This window comes from Enoplosus armatus, chromosome 7, assembly GCF_043641665.1.
Source record: "Enoplosus armatus isolate fEnoArm2 chromosome 7, fEnoArm2.hap1, whole genome shotgun sequence".
Lineage (NCBI taxonomy): Eukaryota > Metazoa > Chordata > Actinopteri > Centrarchiformes > Enoplosidae > Enoplosus > Enoplosus armatus.
In genome coordinates, this window is record NC_092186.1 from 18335746 (window position 1) to 18354330 (window position 18585).

General features: G+C 39.3%; 1 protein-coding gene across 2 annotated transcripts; it reads right to left on the bottom strand.

Annotated features, from left to right (window-relative positions):
- Positions 1-229: 229 nt before the first annotated feature.
- tbxa2r (thromboxane A2 receptor) lies at positions 230-8963 on the bottom strand. 2 transcript variants are annotated; one of them, XM_070908691.1, is made up of 4 exons: positions 8894-8963; positions 4233-5120; positions 2972-3105; positions 2123-2429 (listed from the first exon to the last, which is right to left on the bottom strand). In XM_070908691.1, exons 2-4 carry the CDS (start codon positions 5085-5087, stop codon positions 2252-2254), a joined length of 1167 nt encoding a protein of 388 aa, XP_070764792.1. In that variant the 5' UTR covers positions 5088-5120; positions 8894-8963; the 3' UTR covers positions 2123-2251. The 2 variants fall into 2 exon arrangements, with proteins under 2 accessions (XP_070764791.1, XP_070764792.1); XM_070908690.1 differs by lacking the exon at positions 2972-3105 and having other exon boundaries at positions 230-2429.
- Positions 8964-18585: the final 9622 nt, after the last annotated feature.

Here is an 18585-nt window from a genome sequence, read left to right on the forward strand (position 1 = left end):
ATGCAGTTTGACTTCATTCTGGCTTCACTGTTTCAGCTAGTCAGTCAGTATTCGTCTGATAGTGATGTTTTGTTGTAACACTTTGTATATGATTACACCTCTTTATGAAGACCTGAACATGTATGGCACATTTCACATGTTTACATTGTAAGTAAAAAGGTTGAAATCATAGTTGTCAAGCCTGTGTGTGTTTAACAGAAAAGCCCATTTAAAAGATTTTAGATTTTCTGCTTTTTACTAATCCTTTATTGATACGCACAATCACATGCCATTTCTATCAAGCACATTCAACATTTACATTTCATTTTCACTGGATGATACCGCTATGGAGTTAAAGCGAGACACATCTAAGCCATTTCCAGTGATTGGTTATGTGATTTGTTTGGTAACACTCTGACTGATATGAGCGATAATACAATGTTCAAACCAAATGATGTGCAAGACCAGTGTGAATAGCTGGGTGACTGAGTAATGAAGTAGAGCAAGATGACAGTTTCAGTGTCATTATATTATATATTATATATCATAATATAATTCTAATATTATAACACAATACTAGCTACAATAACATTACACTGCCCAAATTATCAAACTGAATTATCCAACAACTAAATCATTTCCCACTCACTGTTATCATAAACATCTTATCAGTCGACAGCAACAAATGTGAGTTAAACATCTCGGAGAGGCAGAGATACTCTATGTAAAAATAATCTACTCGCACTGGATGGAGGAAAGAGAGGGGGATATTGATATTATGAACCCATACTAAGATTTTGTATTGGTCTGAGAAGGTGAGCGAAGCTGATTCTTATTCCAATTTGCCCTGAAAGCCATTCACTATTTAGAATTTTGCTACCTCCTGAGCACCTCTGGGTCTAAGAATTATTTGCATTTTCTAAATCTAAAACCGAGGTAGGCACACACACACATATACTAGTAGACAAGTAAGACAACTGAATAAACTTGTTTTAAAGGGTCAGTTCACCCAAATGGCATAATATGTATTTTCCCACTTACCCTCACTTACACTTGCACTTAACCTTCTGCACTAACATTTTAGTGTATGTTAAAGACATGTTTCTGTTGGATGCTTTAAATACAATTTCTTCATCAGTATGAGCAGCACAAATTAATTTACTTTTACAGCGGTAGGTGGAATTTGGGTGATCTGACAGTTTAAGATGGGAGAGTTTGAAATTATGAGAGCCAAACCACACCAGTGATGCAGCGAGTAATAAGTGGTAACATTATCAAGTAAAATATCACTATAATAATATGATATATTTATGTAACACTGTCAAAGATCAGTGATACTCAATAGCTAACATTAAGCATTGTATTTATATAGCAGTTCAGGATTTCTAACTATTTATTTAAATACTATGACCTTTCATGCAGCGTAATGCAATATTTGTTACAATAATCATACTCTCATTGACATCCACTTTATTTTCCAAGCATGAGGACTGAACCAGAGGATTTACAGATTCTGAAAAAGTTAATAACTGATCATCTCAAGGTTTGGTTTGATTCACATTCATTGTCAAAACATAGAAACACATGGAAACACAGGCAATTCATGCATTGTAACTTATTGTATAAACTCTTGGACAATGCATGGGAGGCGTCTGGCAGTATAAGTAAAATATAATGATATTTCATTTTAGTCAAAGCATTTTCACTTTTAAGCACCTAGTGCCCCTATCCACTGTCACAAGATGTTAAACTCAAATATCCTAGAAGCACTTGATGGAGCAGTTAATCTAGAAAGAGCGGTGTATGTAGAAAGCTTTAAATCTGCAGACTGCAGTCTTCTATATAGTAGTTAAAGAGACTGTATTTCATTCATAGATTACAGGTTTGATCCATAGTAAGTGTCCAATCAGCACCTTTACTGTAATATAAAGTGCCATTGCTAATACTGCTAAACATTTCAATAGTATGCAATAAAATAACAAGATTCAGTCCTTTCAGATGCAATCCTGCTTCTTATACTGGTCACAGTTAACATGAAAACTCATCAGAGCTTGAAAAGACAAACACATACTGTAATCCCAATGATGTCACTCAGTCTGCTATGACAACAACTCAGACCCAACCAATCACAGAGAAGGTGGTGGTGGCTTCAGTATAGATGTGGCCATTACATTTGATTTCCCCGTCTCTTCTGCTTCATCTGAGGTCAGGGTGCTCCCAAGTGAAGCACGTGTGAACCGGCGGACGGTGTTGCTTATAGATGGGTACAAGGTCATGATGGAGCCCCGAGACCAGTCGAGGCGGGGGTAGATTCTCTTAAGAACTGACCTACGGAACAGGATGTATACCCACGGATCCAAGATCTGGTTCCAGGTGGCGAAGCGTAGCCATAGCAGTAGGTATTTGATCTGGAGAGGACCTCCGGACAGCACAGTTTGTGCAATAAAGACCTGGTGGTGGAGGGATGGAAGTGGGGATAAGGATAGAGACAGAGGGATGAAGCAAAGAAGAGGCAATTTTCTTCATTTTCAAGAGCAGTTTAATTAACTTTTTTGATGTTTAACTCTTATCTGTAAAGGTTTCTGCAGCTCTGTTTCAAAGAAATGTTTGAGTAACTAAATAAAACTACAGTCTGCAGATTGCTAAGCTATGTGGGTTTTGATGACAAACCATCTGTGTTAGTTTCAGGGGATGAAAGCAGACACAGGGACAATAAACAAACATGGCAAGAGGTTGAAACTATTTGAGTGAAATATTTATTAATACTAAGAAAGGAATGAAGTGTACACAGCAGCAGCCAAGCCAAGATGGGACACTGACTGCACTATGAAGCATGCTCCCAACGATACTTTGAGGTTATACGTAATTTGTATGGAAAACTGCAAGGCATGGAGTAAACAGTGATCTAAGAGTGATTCCATCCATGAGTTTCAGTGGCAGTATTTAGGACATGCTGAGGTAGAAGTTATGACCAGTTTTACTTTTTACTCGCCTTAGTCGGGTCACTTGACACATGATGTATATCCAGGGGTCAAATATCTGATTGCAGGTGGCCATTCGTATGTAGAACAAAACATGTTCATCTCTTACAGGATCAGCAGTCGCTGCGCTCATCAGAATATATATCTGTGCAGGGTGTCACACATCTGAGGTTAGACAGGACTGCAGAAAAATGTTCATGTCAGGTGGCTTTGACCCCTCTGTTCCTTACTCTGATATGCTCAATTTAAAGTCCCTATGTTTAGAACTGAAGTTCTGACTTTGGGAACTCCTAGTGGTGATATCAAAAACAAACATGAGTGGTCAGGCAATCATACAGGTTGTGAACAAGCTGACAGCAAAAACCATAATGTTGCAAATAATCCCCCCAGTTTTCAACTGGTATGATCATTTCTTGTATTTGTCGCCCTGTTGGACCTATTTTTAGTGATGTTGCCATGTTATCAGCAATGACAGTGGTGAGTGCAATGTTATAACAGAGAGGACCAACAGCTGGAACCACAAAAGTAAAATCCAAGTTGTAACAAACTGGAGTTTTCCTTTAAAGGCAATGATTTCACCCATGCCCTAAAGCCGAGATGTGATGATTAAGGGGCTCTCTGATCCAGTGCAAGACCAGGGGGCTTTTAGATCAACCAGTTAGGAAGCTGCATTACAAACGAGAAATGAAGCATAAAGAGGGGAAGTGGAGAAAAGGAGCTTAGGACCTTGTGATGCCCCGTTATGGTTGCATCACAAGTTAAGGTATGATAACATCAAGAGCTGGATAGATAGGGTCTGGGTTAGGTGCTTTCAGATACCTGAGAAACCCATAATGTGGTGGGCACTATTACTGAAAGTGCTTTTGAGTAATAGACCCGCATTCATTCACACAGGTTGAAAGGCCCTTCCTGTGGAGTGCTGGCCCATAGCAGTTAAACAATAATCTCTGCAACTAAGGGGGCCCTCAAAAAAAAGAGGGGTGATCCACATAAATTTGTTTTGTATAAGAATTACAATCGAGTATTACTGTATATGACTGACTGCAGAACTCTTTAATGTGCAAAGATGAAATATTTGTTTTATTGACTGAATTCAGCTGGAAAAAGTCAACATGTAAGTGTGAGGTTGGCTAATGCTACTCAAGGAATCAGGAATTCACATTTCTACACTTTTACATTAAAGTGTACTGCTTAAACAGGAATTTGCTTTTCATTTCACACATTTCACATGCACACATATAGGGCTTATTTATTTAAAATGGGCAAACTCACCAGGAGGGGGCACCAGCAGATCGAAGCAATGACCATGATGAGGATGAGCTGAACCATCATCTCTACTTCGTGGTCTCGGCGACGCTGGGTCCTGTCCTGTCCACAGCACACCTTAATCAGGGTCACGACGCTCACCGTGTTCAGCAGAAATGACGCAGCGATGCACATCAACCCGACCAGAGAGAAGAGCAGGGAGAAGACCAGGTCATTTCCCTCAGAGCTGATGTTGAAAAAACACCAGGAGCCGGGCATCTGCATGTGGTAGCTCCCAATGCCCGTTAGGGGCAACAAAGCTATGCAGCTGGCAATCAACCACACCATCAGCACCATGGAGACTGTCCGGCTCTTGGGCATGCTGGTGGAGCGGGCAAATGGATGGTTGATGCCAATGAAGCGCTCCACAGCCATGGCAGCACCAAGCAGCAGTGGGCACAGTCCATAGAAGACCATGGACATGCCCATGAAGTTGCAAAAGTGGCAGTTTGGATCTAACTGGCGCCAATTAAAGTGCGTAACATGGAAGGAGATAACGATGGAGCTGGTGACCAGGAGACCCATGAAGTCAGTGACCACCAGGCCACCCAGGAAGATCAGGAAGAACGAGCGTGAGCGGCTATGTGTCTGCCGGAAGGACTTTAAGAGAACCACGAAGGCGATGAGATTGGAGATGAGACCCAAAGTGCCGAATATGGATGAGAAGTAGGCCGAGGCGATGGTGGGGTGGTACTTGAATGGAGGGCTGTTGATGGAGTAGCAGAGTGGGGTGTTGTTGGCGGCTGGCAGGGCTGAGACATTCATGGTGGTCAGCTGGTGTGGGGTCGTTGATTTCAGGTGACTCAGAGATGGACAGACCATACAGCTGTGAAGAATTTAATGTCTCTCTTCAACCTCAAAAGTAAAAAGAGAAAAGTTAAATGTCAAGACATTTTTCAATAAGTATGGCCTGCAGCAAGACAAAGAACACTTAAAATATTAAAACTGCATTGAAATATACAACACAAATGAAATGAGCAGAGGGAAAGAGCAACACAAAAAAACTGTCCAGCTACTGTAAGAGTTGGGCTGGTTTTGTTGCATTTCAAATGCGCCTAGCTTCATGGCAAAGCCTATGTCAAACAGTACATTTTTGTTCACTCTTGTGAATACAATGCTAAATGGTACTTATCCAACTCTTTAGTCAGGCTGTGTATGTTGTAAAACTGCTGGTGCTGACAATTGGTTTCTATTCACCCATTTTCTATACATGCCTATTCCTATTTAGAGCCATGTGAGGATTGGCAGTCCATCACACTGTATTCACCAAAGTATTTGCTGAGATCTCTCTAATGTTCCTAGGTCTCAGCAATTTACTTGGCAGGTACAATATTGTTGTTACCAACAAGAATGATCGGTAAAACTACAAAAATAAGACCAAATTCTAATAAACCAGAATGATCCTTTTTGAGGATTATCTTTGTTTTAATCCAAAGCATCTTGGAGTACAGTGAGTGCATTTTTAGGATGGCCATATAAACCATACAAAGTCAATGTAACAGCTCAGATACAGCACGTACAAAACACCCACACAAACACATGCAGACAGTGACAGCATGGGACAGAGATGGACAGAGTGACACAGAGACCGGAATAGACAGAGAGTAGGAGAGCTGGCATATCCTGGCAGGAAATGCAGTTATATGAACAGTACTGACAGAGTCACCAACAGGAAATAAACACATAGTGTTACAGTTAGTCTATGATGTTGTCCCTAGTGGTCTATACCCAATATACTGTCCGTCATAGTCAGATTGTATGAGACTGGCTTCAAGCAGAGTGGAGGTACACGTTAGGCCGGATAGTCAAGTGGAATCAAACATCATCATCATTTTCCTTAAAGAAAATATTTGTTTGATGACATACCATGTGAGTATTGGTGTCATCCTGAAATAAGATAAGGGAATGAACAAGAAATGTAAATATTATCTTTCATAAATTAACCATGTTCACATAAACCCTTACAATGTATGTATACTACTTGCATGTACCAGCTATCTCTTTGCTCACTATTCCTGTACCCTCCCAGTACATCCTGTAAGATATACGTACCATTGTGTTGGTGGATCAACAAAGCTACTAACACTGATCATATCAAACTGTGGGTTTAACTACCTCTGAGCATCCTGACACTGATTTTAATCCGTGTACAGCAGGTGTAAAGTCAGTAAACTGTAGGCATTGTGTCTGTGTAGATGTTATGTCTTTCAAGATATGATAAAACTTTAAGGACGAAGGAGATTGGGTCAGAAAAGAAGAAAAAAACGAAAGGCAATACACAGAATTCAGCTTAAGTTACCAAGATAAATAAACAAATTAAAGGAGTCTGTTTCCATTAATCAACTGTTCTGATAGTGAAGCAAATATGAATCAGAATAAAACTGAAAGCTGTATAGAGTTTGCATGTTGGTGGCAGTAAGTTTGGAAACTATTAAAGTCATTACCCAGAAATCATGTTACTTGTCCAGGCATTTTCCTGTAGTTTATTGTTCAGGCTTCATACTTTAACCCAGCACTGCACAGGATGTTAAACAGAGAAGTAAACAAGTTTAGCAACTAAAAATGTTTAGATGGATGCACATGCGGCACAGACTTTATTTCACTAGTTGACTTTTCGCCAACACCATCTGTCATTTTAATGTGCTCCTGCTTTTTGCATCAAGTTCCTACACTTATTATTGCTCTCATATTTTTTAATATTAGTGTTAAACTTAAACTGAAGAACAAACTGGACAAGAAAAAACTTTTGGCACAATGCACAATGATGTTTGAAGATGTAATTGTTCATTGATGCATTGTCCACTTTCACATGCCTGATGTAGGGCACGCTGATAGTTTGCTCGGAAAAAAACAAAAACATCTGACGGTTCAACTGCACAACAAAAAAAGCAACAAACAGATGTCTTTTTTTTTTTTTAGCCTGCCTCACCCTGGAATTAAGTCTCCAAAGTGAGAAACAACAAATCTACTAACACTGGAGAAAAATGTGTTGAATCCCATTCATCATTTCCAGATTGTTAAACAAATGTCTTTATATTACCTTAAATTGAAAAAGTGAAATCTTTCTCATGGAGAAACAACAAAATGAGATGTAACTTGTATGCAACACACAAATTACAGCGGAAATTGATTTAGTTGTGTTACAAAGACATCTTTTTTCTTTCTAACTCAATTTTTTACTGTCGTTTTACTTCACATTCATATTGTATGCTGTGGCAGATTAACACCTGGGTTCAAGTCTTGGAATTTTTTGCAAATCACTGGACATCATCCTGACCAGATGACAAAACGCCCTTGCAGTTGAGACTTGGGTCCTTTAGGAAGTGTTTTTTTCTAACTATGACACATTGTTCAGATGGTATTATTTTGTAAATACAATACCCAACAGCCACAACAGCAGTTTTTTTATCTGTCTAATTGTCAAATATTCCCAAAAGGCAGAAAACATAAAGATACATGAATTGAGAAACCTTTGTATCTTCCGCGAAAAGCTAATTACACTATTATCAAGTCCTTCCATCCCTCTGGGAATACTAGAATGAGACTGAGACGGTGCTTGGCGCCAGCTCTTGTGTGACCCTGAAAACCTTTTGAGTGTACCATTACTCAAAAGTGCCTGTTAGTGTCTAAAATCAATATGTTATATTCAAAACTGCTTCACTGTGGCAGTTCAATGGTTTCCTATTCAAACTAATGGGAAACCACATAAACTTAATTGTGAGGTGTGTGTACTGTATGGCCTGGAGAATGCTGAGTGTGTTCAAAATCATATTTTTTCAAATGCTAAACAGATTGGCTACAGAAATGTGGTGCGAAGCAAATATTAGTTACTGAAGTTGTGGTTGCTTGAAATGAAAACGTCCAGCTCAGTCCATCAGCACTGTGTATGATGATTGTTTTCCATGTTGGGAGACAATAAAAAGTAAGAAGATCAGTGATGATCAACTCAAAGTAATCTGGCTCTCTGCACCAGTATCACCAAGCCAAATTCCTTTGCATTTAGTCTACTTGGCCAATATAGTGGTTTTGGCATTGTGCTCTGAAATTTTCACATTTGAGTTTGAATGTTCTCTCTTTAAAATGGTGAAACTATCTTCTGTGTTTGTCCATATTAAATCAGCACTGAGTTAGTGCAGCTTTCTCTCAATGGAAGGCTACTGAAAGTCTAAATATGACTTCTTACAAATTACATAATAACAAATGATGAAGATGAAAAGTTAACCTTTTGTGGAAACTATGCATAATACTTCTAAACTAGGGTACACTTCAAATCAACAGCAACAAAACAAAACTAAACAATTAAAGTTAACAAAATGCAACTTCTTCCTATTTGCCCTGACAAATAGGAATTCTGGAATAGCTCTTTTTATTTTGATGTACGGTAACAACATTTGTAATAATAAATATACAAGGGAAGTGTAACATACAAATATCATATCAAAGTCCCTACAACCAGTCCACATTACACATTTTTTGGGTTAATCTAGTTTAGATATGCCAAATGATACATCTCAGGTATAATTTAATCTTGTTCCCAAACTTTATATGAAGTGTCAAAAACATGGCCTAAAAGGGTTGCTGTGGACAAAAGGTATGCACGTTTACTAAGTAATGAAAATTTGTCTTACCTCCAGAGAAGTACTTTCAAGACAAACTCTCAGTTGGGAAGTTTGCACTACTCCATCCAAACCATCGTTCTGCACATGCAGGATTAATAAATATAAAACGAACCAGGAAGGAAGCGGTGGGAAACATGCCACATACACCCATCTGATGGAAATATAGTCCTACATGAAGTCCTGCAGCAGGCTCTTAGCACTAACCCCCGATCATCTCCACTCCCTTCCCCCGCAGCTTAGATACTCATCTCTGCCCCTCCAGTCGCTCTTCCTTTTGCTCAATTCACCCCTCCCCGGAAGACAAAGGGGACGGGCTTTGGAAAGAAACCACATAGTATTTTAGGCAGAAGAATGAGTAACAGAGAAAAGTCGTAAAGCATCAAACTGGATATAGTAAACGGTGCACAGTGGGGGGAAATGGCATTTGTCTCATGTTCAGTTTTAAATTCTAATTACTCTTGTACATGTGTGAGTGTGTATGATGGGGAGGAGGAGGCAGGGGCTGTGAATGTTAATAATGTTGCTGTCCCTGAAGGCTGGTTTTTTTTTTTTGTTGCCCTGAACACATATGGAACAGCTACACTTGTCAATAAAGATAAAGTTGGTAGGACATCCAATCAGTGAAAAAAGCTGTATGACAATCATTTTTTTGTGGCTTTTGTTGACTTGAGACTTTTAAAATTAAGTAATCAACCTCATTTGAGGATACTGACATTCGATTGAAGTCAGTTGAACAAGTTGGAAAAAGCTGGACATTCCATCAGCAGATGTTTTATTTTCTGGTTTCAGGTTTTATATAGAATCTGACAGAATCTTTTACACAGTTTACATAACTGAATGACTTGTTCAGATACACATATGCAGTGCAGATGTGGCCCACGGCTGGCAAATACAAGTCTGTAAAGCACAAGTCTGTAAATCAGTTACAAGAAGACTCTAGCAGGTATAAAAGTAAAAGACAGACACTGATGATAAAAGTTATATTGCTGCCATTTTCTTGACTGTTGAATATGCACAGTCTACAAATGTGTATTGAATCTGTGGACAATAGTCTTCTAACTGCAACTTTTGTTGGCAAAATATGCATTAGTAGACATTAAGTACTGCCTAACAGCAGCTCTATGTCTGACTATTTATTTATTGATGAACAACAGCAACATCACGGTGAGGTTGTAATTCAACCAGCACTATAGCCAGACAAGCTCAGTACAAGGTGTGTGTATTATCTAATTTCTACCCACAAAGGTCTAACACATGCATACACTTACACACACACACACTCACCAACGCATGTTAAAAGGAAGCAAATAGACTATTATGGTCAATATCTTCCATTTTGTCAATTGTGATGAAGAAAATGTGGGAGGAGATTAATCACAGTCTACAATACATTTGCATCACAAGTTACAAGAACTCCTCATTTATTAGCTGGTCCATCTACAGGACAGTCTAAACAACTGAAGACAGTTTGGCCAGCCTCTCAAGGATCAGCATCCTCAGAAGTTCTCCCTGATAAGAGTCTGGGAATAAGGCGGGCACTAGATCAATACTGATCCTGTGGGGACAAACATGAGAGTCTATAAACAGCAAAAATGTAAATAAGAATAACAGTGATGGAGTACGGTATCATTATCAGTCAAACATTTCTGTAATTTCTCCTCCCATATCCATCACTAGCACTTTGGGCGATCTTACTTCTAGTTTGGGCTGCCTTTTGCCAATTCGAAGCCAGAGGCCGGTGATCTTGGTGTGATCTCTGACACAGACCTGTCATTTAATGCTCAAGTAGCAAAAGTGGTGCGATCATCTTCAGCTGAGGCACATTACTAAGATTGAGGTGTTTTCTTTTATTTGCTGACCTGGAGACGTGTCATGCTTTTATTCATTCCAGGCTCAGTTATAATAACTTCCTTTATTCAGAAATAGATTGAAATCAGCAGCACTGTCTGTAACACACTGTAAAAGAAAACCATGTTACACCTGTCAATACTGCCTTCACTGGTTTTTAAGGTCTGCTGCTTCGGTGTTTGAATGTGCGTCATATGCAGTTGGCGTGTGTTGGTGGTCAGGATTACGATTAGGGTTAAGGTCAAATTCTTGTACTGCTATGCCTAAAATTAGGACCAGCATGCATCACAGAGAATATTTGGGGCATATTCTTTGGCTGGAGGCTACCAACCAAAGAATATGGTGCATTAATGATGGCGGGTTGGGGGTTCGATCCCCGGCTGCCCCTGTCATGTCAAAGTGTCCTTGAGCAAGACACTGAACCCTAAGTTGCTCCCGATGGAGACCAGCACCTTGCATGGCAGCTCGTCGCCATTGGTGTGTGAATGTGTGAGTGAATGAGACTTGTCTGTAAAGTGCTTTGGGAACTGTGAAGGTTGAGTGAGATCATGTACCATTTGAGATCATTTATCATGGGAAGTCTCCTGGCAGTCTAGGCCTATAGCAGCATAACTAAGGGTCTATGTAGGGTCCTATAAGCTTTATCAAAGAGGAAAGTCTTAAGCCCACTCTTAAATGTGGGGAGGGTGTCTGCCTCCAATTTGAATAAAGCACGCAATCTGAAGCACTGACGTACAACACAGTGGATGCATTGACTTTACCAAGCTATGGCCAAGCTTTAGGGCTGTGTGGATGTTTTCCTCCTACAAGAGTGCTACTGATATTCCCTCATCTATTCCCCATGCTGCAGATGAAAGGGTTTGCGATAAGGAATGAAATGGTGGGTGTCGAATAGCAAAAATGTATTCCACTTAAGCAGTCCTTTGGGCTTTATACAGAGTACAGAGAGGGTACGTGAATGAAGACTTTTGGGAGAAAACAGATGGAATGCAGAGAAAACCAGATTAGAGACATAACGTTAAAGCAGCTAGCAGACCAAACACCATTTTTCTCTTTTTATCATATACATGGATTTAATGTATTGGATACCATTTCAAGCTTATAGTGCTTAGGTGACATATAATGTTTTGTGAATTTTATGACCTCTGAAACCATGTTCACAGCAAGCTGGTTAAATCTAAATGTTGCATCTTATCCGTGTTTGACCATCCTTCCACACTAAGCTGGCATTTCTCACACCTAAAACATAGTGGATAAATCAGAAAATACCTGCCTCATGTTTTATTGTACAAGGACAACTGATCTTTTTCCAAATTTTGATGTAGGCCTGCTCAGACAGTCACACAACATCTCCGTCAATTTCACAACAGACACGCACCATTAGAAAAAAATGCTGCAAAGTGAGAAAACACACAACCAAATACAGAAATGCACTGCAAGTAACTATCCATTTTTATTTATTTCTGATTGCATTCAGATATTCAGATATTATTGCAGATATTCCCTGTTTGCCTACTGTTAGCCTTTTACTGACTAGCTTACTAGTTTAAATAATGGTACATAATATCTGAATCATGCAATCAGAAAGTTAACACAGCAACAAGAACAAAAAAATATATATATTGTTAGCTCATTTCTATTACATTACATTAAATTGTTTCAATTATTCAGCATTTGTTTTTCTAGTGCTGCACATGTGTTGTAAAGTTGATGAAGATGTTTTATTAATTTGCTTTTGCTTTGTCTATTTGCATGTGTTTTCTTAGGTTGCAGTGCGTTGAGCTCTCAGGGCCACCGTATACATGGCTGGCTTGGGATCAAATCCTAGCAGAGCATTCGCTCCTGTGCCTCCCTCATGTTGTCTCCTTATTGTTAAACTCTGTCTGAACCAAGAAAAAAAATGCTGGAGAGCCTTGTCATGTTAAAAACAAAGAAGGAAGAAGACAAAACAAGAATCGCCTCTGTATGAAGCGTCCAGCTGCTGGGAACAAACAGACAGGTTCTGCTTAGTTGAACTCCAGACTGGTCAATTTAGCAGCTAATTGCATTAGCTCAGGGTCAGGTGCTAATGTCCTCAGGTGTCCACTCCAGTTCCTCAACTCAGAGCTAGTTGGCAAGCAAGGTGTGGTTCCTGAAGCACACAGTGGTGGAGGTTAAAGGTTATAGACCCATCTGTGATTTCAAGACTTCAAGATGGTCTTATTTGAGACAATAAATTTGTATACTTTTTTGTATACAGATTAAATTTTAGAAATAACATTCTGTACATGTAATCTGTATCTGAATACTAAAATATATAAAGCTGAGTTGAAAAAGTGAGGTGCCTGTTAAGAACAAACGGGCAGGAGAAGTGCACTCTTGACTATTTGAGGTGCAGACATGCAGACCATTAAAGCTAAAACATTTATACACTACAATCAGAAGGCAAACACAAAACAAATTACATGTATGTTTCAAAACCACATTGCAAGGTCTATCAAACATCAAGGGATCAGCCGATATAAAAATGGTCATGTAGATGTAAAAGAAGGTTGAAGTCCCGAGGAGAGAGGAAGGCATTAAACAGCCTGAGCATCACTTGATGCACAAAAAGCTTTTGACAAAGTGAACTGAAAATATCTGATGGAGTTTCACCATGCACACTGGGACCAGGCAAATGTCTCCGGTTTCTCTGTCCCTGTTTGATATTTGCATTGAGCCATTAGCCACTACAATTTTACAAAACACCAATACAGAAGGAACCCTAATTCTTAACACTAACCACAGAATCAGCCAAAATTCAGATGATATATTACTTTATTTAGAAAATCCAATACTGTCACTATAAGAAGCGACTTAAACCCTTAACATCTTTCCAAAACTCTCAGACTTCCCAATAAACTGGTCTAAATATATTACCATCTTTCATTGGGGATTGAGATTCAAACTGAATCACTGTTATTATGTTAATCCACAAGCAAATTAATTTGGCATCTGTCTATCCCATCCAACACCTTATTACACTGAATGGAAAAATGCAAAAAATGCATAAATATCACCATACCCCCCATAAGTATACCTTACCTGAATCTGACATCTATTCGCAATGCACACAGAAAAACTCCCATTGCTATCTCAACACCACATGAACTCCATTACCGCTCCATAGATTACAGTGACTTGGCACTTATGTACCCTACCTGTACAATCTGCTGGAAAATACAACACATACAACTATATGCACATGAACATATGTTCTGCTGTATTAAATAATTAATTACTCAAATTATCCAACACTTCTTTTCTAACTTTTTTCTTTAGATGATATTACTTTAGCCAAGTGCCAAAAATGTGACAAATGGGCAAAAATGATAAAAGGGAGGCTTCCTGTTTTCATTTCCTTAATACTCTTATTGCATCAATTTTTTATTTCATCTGAGACCACTACTGTAGATATTGTGCTTTACGGTCTATTTAAACACAATATCGGACTGACCTCAAGCTACCACAGACTTTGCACAGTTGCCAGACACAAAGCTATAACTCACTGACTGACAGGAGACCTTTTCTGAAACCATGCCCCAATAAAATCCTTCCTCAGACTTAAAACTTTCCATTCTTGATTCCAGAATTACATTTTATTGAAGTCTCTACAAAAAGAGCAAGGAACAGCTCCCCAAACTCACTGAACAAAACCTCAGCAAAATATAACAAGGAAAAGAAGCAGAGAGATCTTGGGGCAGGCAGAACCTTACTTTCTATTCCCCAAACAGGAGTCAGTACATGTGATGAAGAAAGAAAAAGGCACCGAGTAGCCGCAGACTCATCAGAGACACCTTGAAGCGTACTATCCTCTGCTTTTGTGATTTCAGACCTGCAATCTAACTCTCTCTGATCTCATCACGTCGACTTCATTACTCTCTTTGTCATTGTTAACTGAATATTGGATCCATTATTTTACTACAGACCAGCCTGAAACTCTTATTAACATTACAATTTAGTTTGCATGTATCACTTTTGTTCACAGTATAAATTAGCTGCTCTCCTCCATTGTTCTCTTTGTAGCTTACCTACTCAGAGCCACTCTGTGAGTCTGAAAGCTCACCGTATCCTAGTAAATAAATTATATTACGCTCCACTCTGGCTAACACCTTAAAAGGATTCTGAATGATTTCCTCAACATTATGCAGAATCAGGCCTGACCATAGTAGGACAATTGGCACCCAATGTCGTATCTCTCTTATCTGTCCTAATTTTTTAACTCCCCCACAAACACAAACACATGCTCTCCCTCTGCGTCCATAAGACTACTTGCTCACACCCACACAGACGGACACTCACTCACATTCACACACCCCACCTCTCTATTTGTTTTATTATTGTATTTATTTACATGACTACACACACACACACACACACACACACACACACAGCCATCCATACTGTATATACTGTAGGTATGTCCATACACACAATACATATGTTATATATATTTCACATCTCTGTAAATGAATATCCATAACACTCACAAGCCACAAGAAAGTATTTTATTAATCCACAAACTTTAAGCTTTAAAGATTAATTATCATTAATGCTACCATATTTGACACTTATAGACCAAATTTAGATGATCACTCTATTTTCCATAACTTTTCTCTCTCCTAATTTCTAAAATCCTAATTGAAGACTTTAAGTTATTAACACCTCATTGGACAGACAAGGCACTTTAAGAAAATGGATATCCACTGAAAATGAAGCAACACCAATATTAAATGCTGATACTGACTGACCAAAAATGTTCTTTTTTTCACCACATCATCACTCTTGGTCTTTTTACCAACTTGCCTAAAGAATATTCATCGAATATTCATCGTCTATGTGTTGCAAATTTGGGCCATGATTCTGATGCTGTGCCACATGAGCCCACAGATACATACAGCCGTAGTACACAAGCACATATATTCTGCTGCATTTAAATGATGTTATTTTAACCAGTGTGGACAACGTGCAAAAATTGTGCACCAACTCTCTAAAAATCAAGGCATTTTAACTTTGTATCCAGTGAAGCCGCTCAGCGGTAAACCAGGAGAGTTTCTCAGCTGTTGGAACAGAAGACCACAAACAGACATAAATGTCTACAAATTCATAAGTGTAAAGCAAGACAGAAGTGATTAATGCTAAGTTCTCTTTGGGTAAACTTAGTGTAAAATAAACACACAGAGAATTCAGAAACAAACAAACACACATACGCCCACACACACAAATAGTCAGTCAGTCTACTATCATTTTCTGTAGCTGACATACATCCATCTATGAATACCAGCCCCAAGAATGCTGTTTTGTTTTTACCCTAATGAGCTGTAAAAGTGTAGCGGAAACATGCAGTGCACCAAAGCTGCCCAAGAAAACAACTAACTGAACTTTGCCTGAACTCAGCCAGAGGGTCATACCGGTGGCAAATGTTTCCATGGATGCAGCGCTGACACAACAAATCTCTTGTCTGGTTCTGCTACTAAAAACTTGAAGCAAAACATTTGACAATACATTACCTGGGAAATGCTGAGGGAGTTTTAGCAGATGATTTCTTTCGGTCTCCTTGTAGACAAACACACCTTGAAATATAGCTGAAGAAGAAGGTCTCCTCTCGCTTCATCTCCATCCGTCTGTGCAGACTTGTTGAAACAGAAGTGTATGGAGGGCAATTACTCAAGGTGAAAGGTGTGACTCATGCTGCCAATACATGGTGATGAAGCCCTGCCCCATTGGTGGGGAACCTTTAAATTAGTATCTCTGGATATGTGACACACGTAATACATCTGACAGAGTTTCTATTTTGCTAATGCTTGTGATTTGGACACATTGACAGGTTGCATGGTTGTTGTGTACTTCCTGAACCTGATAACCTTCAAAATCAAGGCTTTATGTTGATGCTTTTATAAAAATTGGTTTAAAAAAGAGGTCATCACTGACATGACACAAATAAATGTTAATGGTTATTGACTGTGTTACCCTTAAATTAGGAGCCTGGTGGTAGAAACAGCCGTCCAAACTTCAAAGATTAAATCAGCCGTGTGCCCAGCCACATGCTCTCCAAGTAAGTAGTATTTCATCCTACTTGCTGAGTGCTCGAATTATACTGTGGATAAGAACTAAACCTAATAGAGTGACTGAAGAGTACCTGTCTCTCTCATGACAGTGATCCAATTCATCTTTCCAGAATACGGTTAACTTTACTTTAGATCCTGGAGTAAAACAACTCCCAGGCAAAAACAACTGGGTTCAAAGTTCCTTTGAGCCATTCTTGCACTCATATTAATCCAACAGCTCAACTTTTCAGCTACTTTACTGGAACTTATATACACTAATAATGTTACTGTCATTTTAAAATAACTTTGACGGCCCACTGGAGAGCTGCTCATTTTGGTCACCCCCAAATAATCCCACGCTCTCACAGTTCCACAGTAACACAATTAAGGAGTCCACATGGTCATTGTAACAGAGGAGAGTGAGCGAGTAGTGTGAGCCCACACATGGAACATGGCCAAACTGTGCTCTCCCTATCTCGCAGTGCCTTAAAAGGCCTAGTGTACTTAATTATAAATGAAGCATATCAGCCCACACAAATAACTAGACAGAAAGGCAGACAACTCGGTGCCCATGCAAACATATGAAGTCAATGAGATCAATGTGGAGTTCGAAGGCAAACAATAAAGTCATAACCCAAACTGTGTATTGTAAACATCAATTGCAGTTTACAGACTGACTTCCTGCTTCAACTTTGGCCTACCGTACTTACCACCTAATTGTTAGCACTCACGGTTTTTATGTGCAAAGAGGGATTATTAGTGACATTACAGGTGGGCTCACCTTTGTTTTCACTTCCAAATAAAGTGGTAGTTACTGTAATGTGGCAAAACATGTGGCTTGTTTACAATCTGTATGATTGTCTGGTGAGTGTAATATAAAATTGCTAAAAATAGGTCCAATAGGTTTAAGTACAAGAAAGGCCAAAGTAATTAATTTGTGAAGCACAATATTATCTAGACTGAAAGAACCGAGTGCCTGAGCTACAAAAATAAAATCATACTAGTAATAAACCATAGCTTTTCTTTTGGAATATAACCAGCCTCCATATGACTTGACCCCAACATAGTACACCTTCTTGAAGATGCAATGGAGCAGCTGGGACACTAGGGGGAGAGAGATTTCTTCTCTTTGGATTACCTTATCCTCACCGCCCAGCCTCAGAAGTTGGCGTGGCCCATCTGTGCAAACAGGTTCTCTCACTTTGCCTCGGCATGACTGTCTTAAGCCAGACAGACAGATATTGTTAAACAGGAGGACACATTTGCCAAGACAGAGGTCCCGTCCAGAATGGTAGGTAAGCTTAGTTCATAGCCATAAACCCATGAAGTTGACATAAAGAACATAGGCAGAGAGCCCTCTCCATTACATGGTGAACTTCAGTGGATACGGTCGTGAGGGAACGCCCTCTTTTTACAGGGCTCATATTTGTGGGTTCAGGCAGGAATGGCTGACTGAGCATTATGCAAATTGCAGAGTGTGGATGAGAGGTCGGACACGTAGAGCCCTGTTAGAGGGCTCCGCCTTTGTTAGTAAAACCAGAATTATAATATAACATCATCATTTTTCAGCCGAAACTCAATTCTGTAGCTCCCCACTCTGCTGGAATGTGATTTAATTGTGCTCAAATGGACATGTTTACAGGGAGGCTTTAGTGGTTCCACCGCTGATGTGGTTTCATATATCCTTAATCATTACTGTAAAATTCACTTGAGAGCATCACAGAGCAGATAGCACTGTAGGGTTTTATTCTCAGCCATCATTTTTATGCTCTGTTTCCCATTACAGAA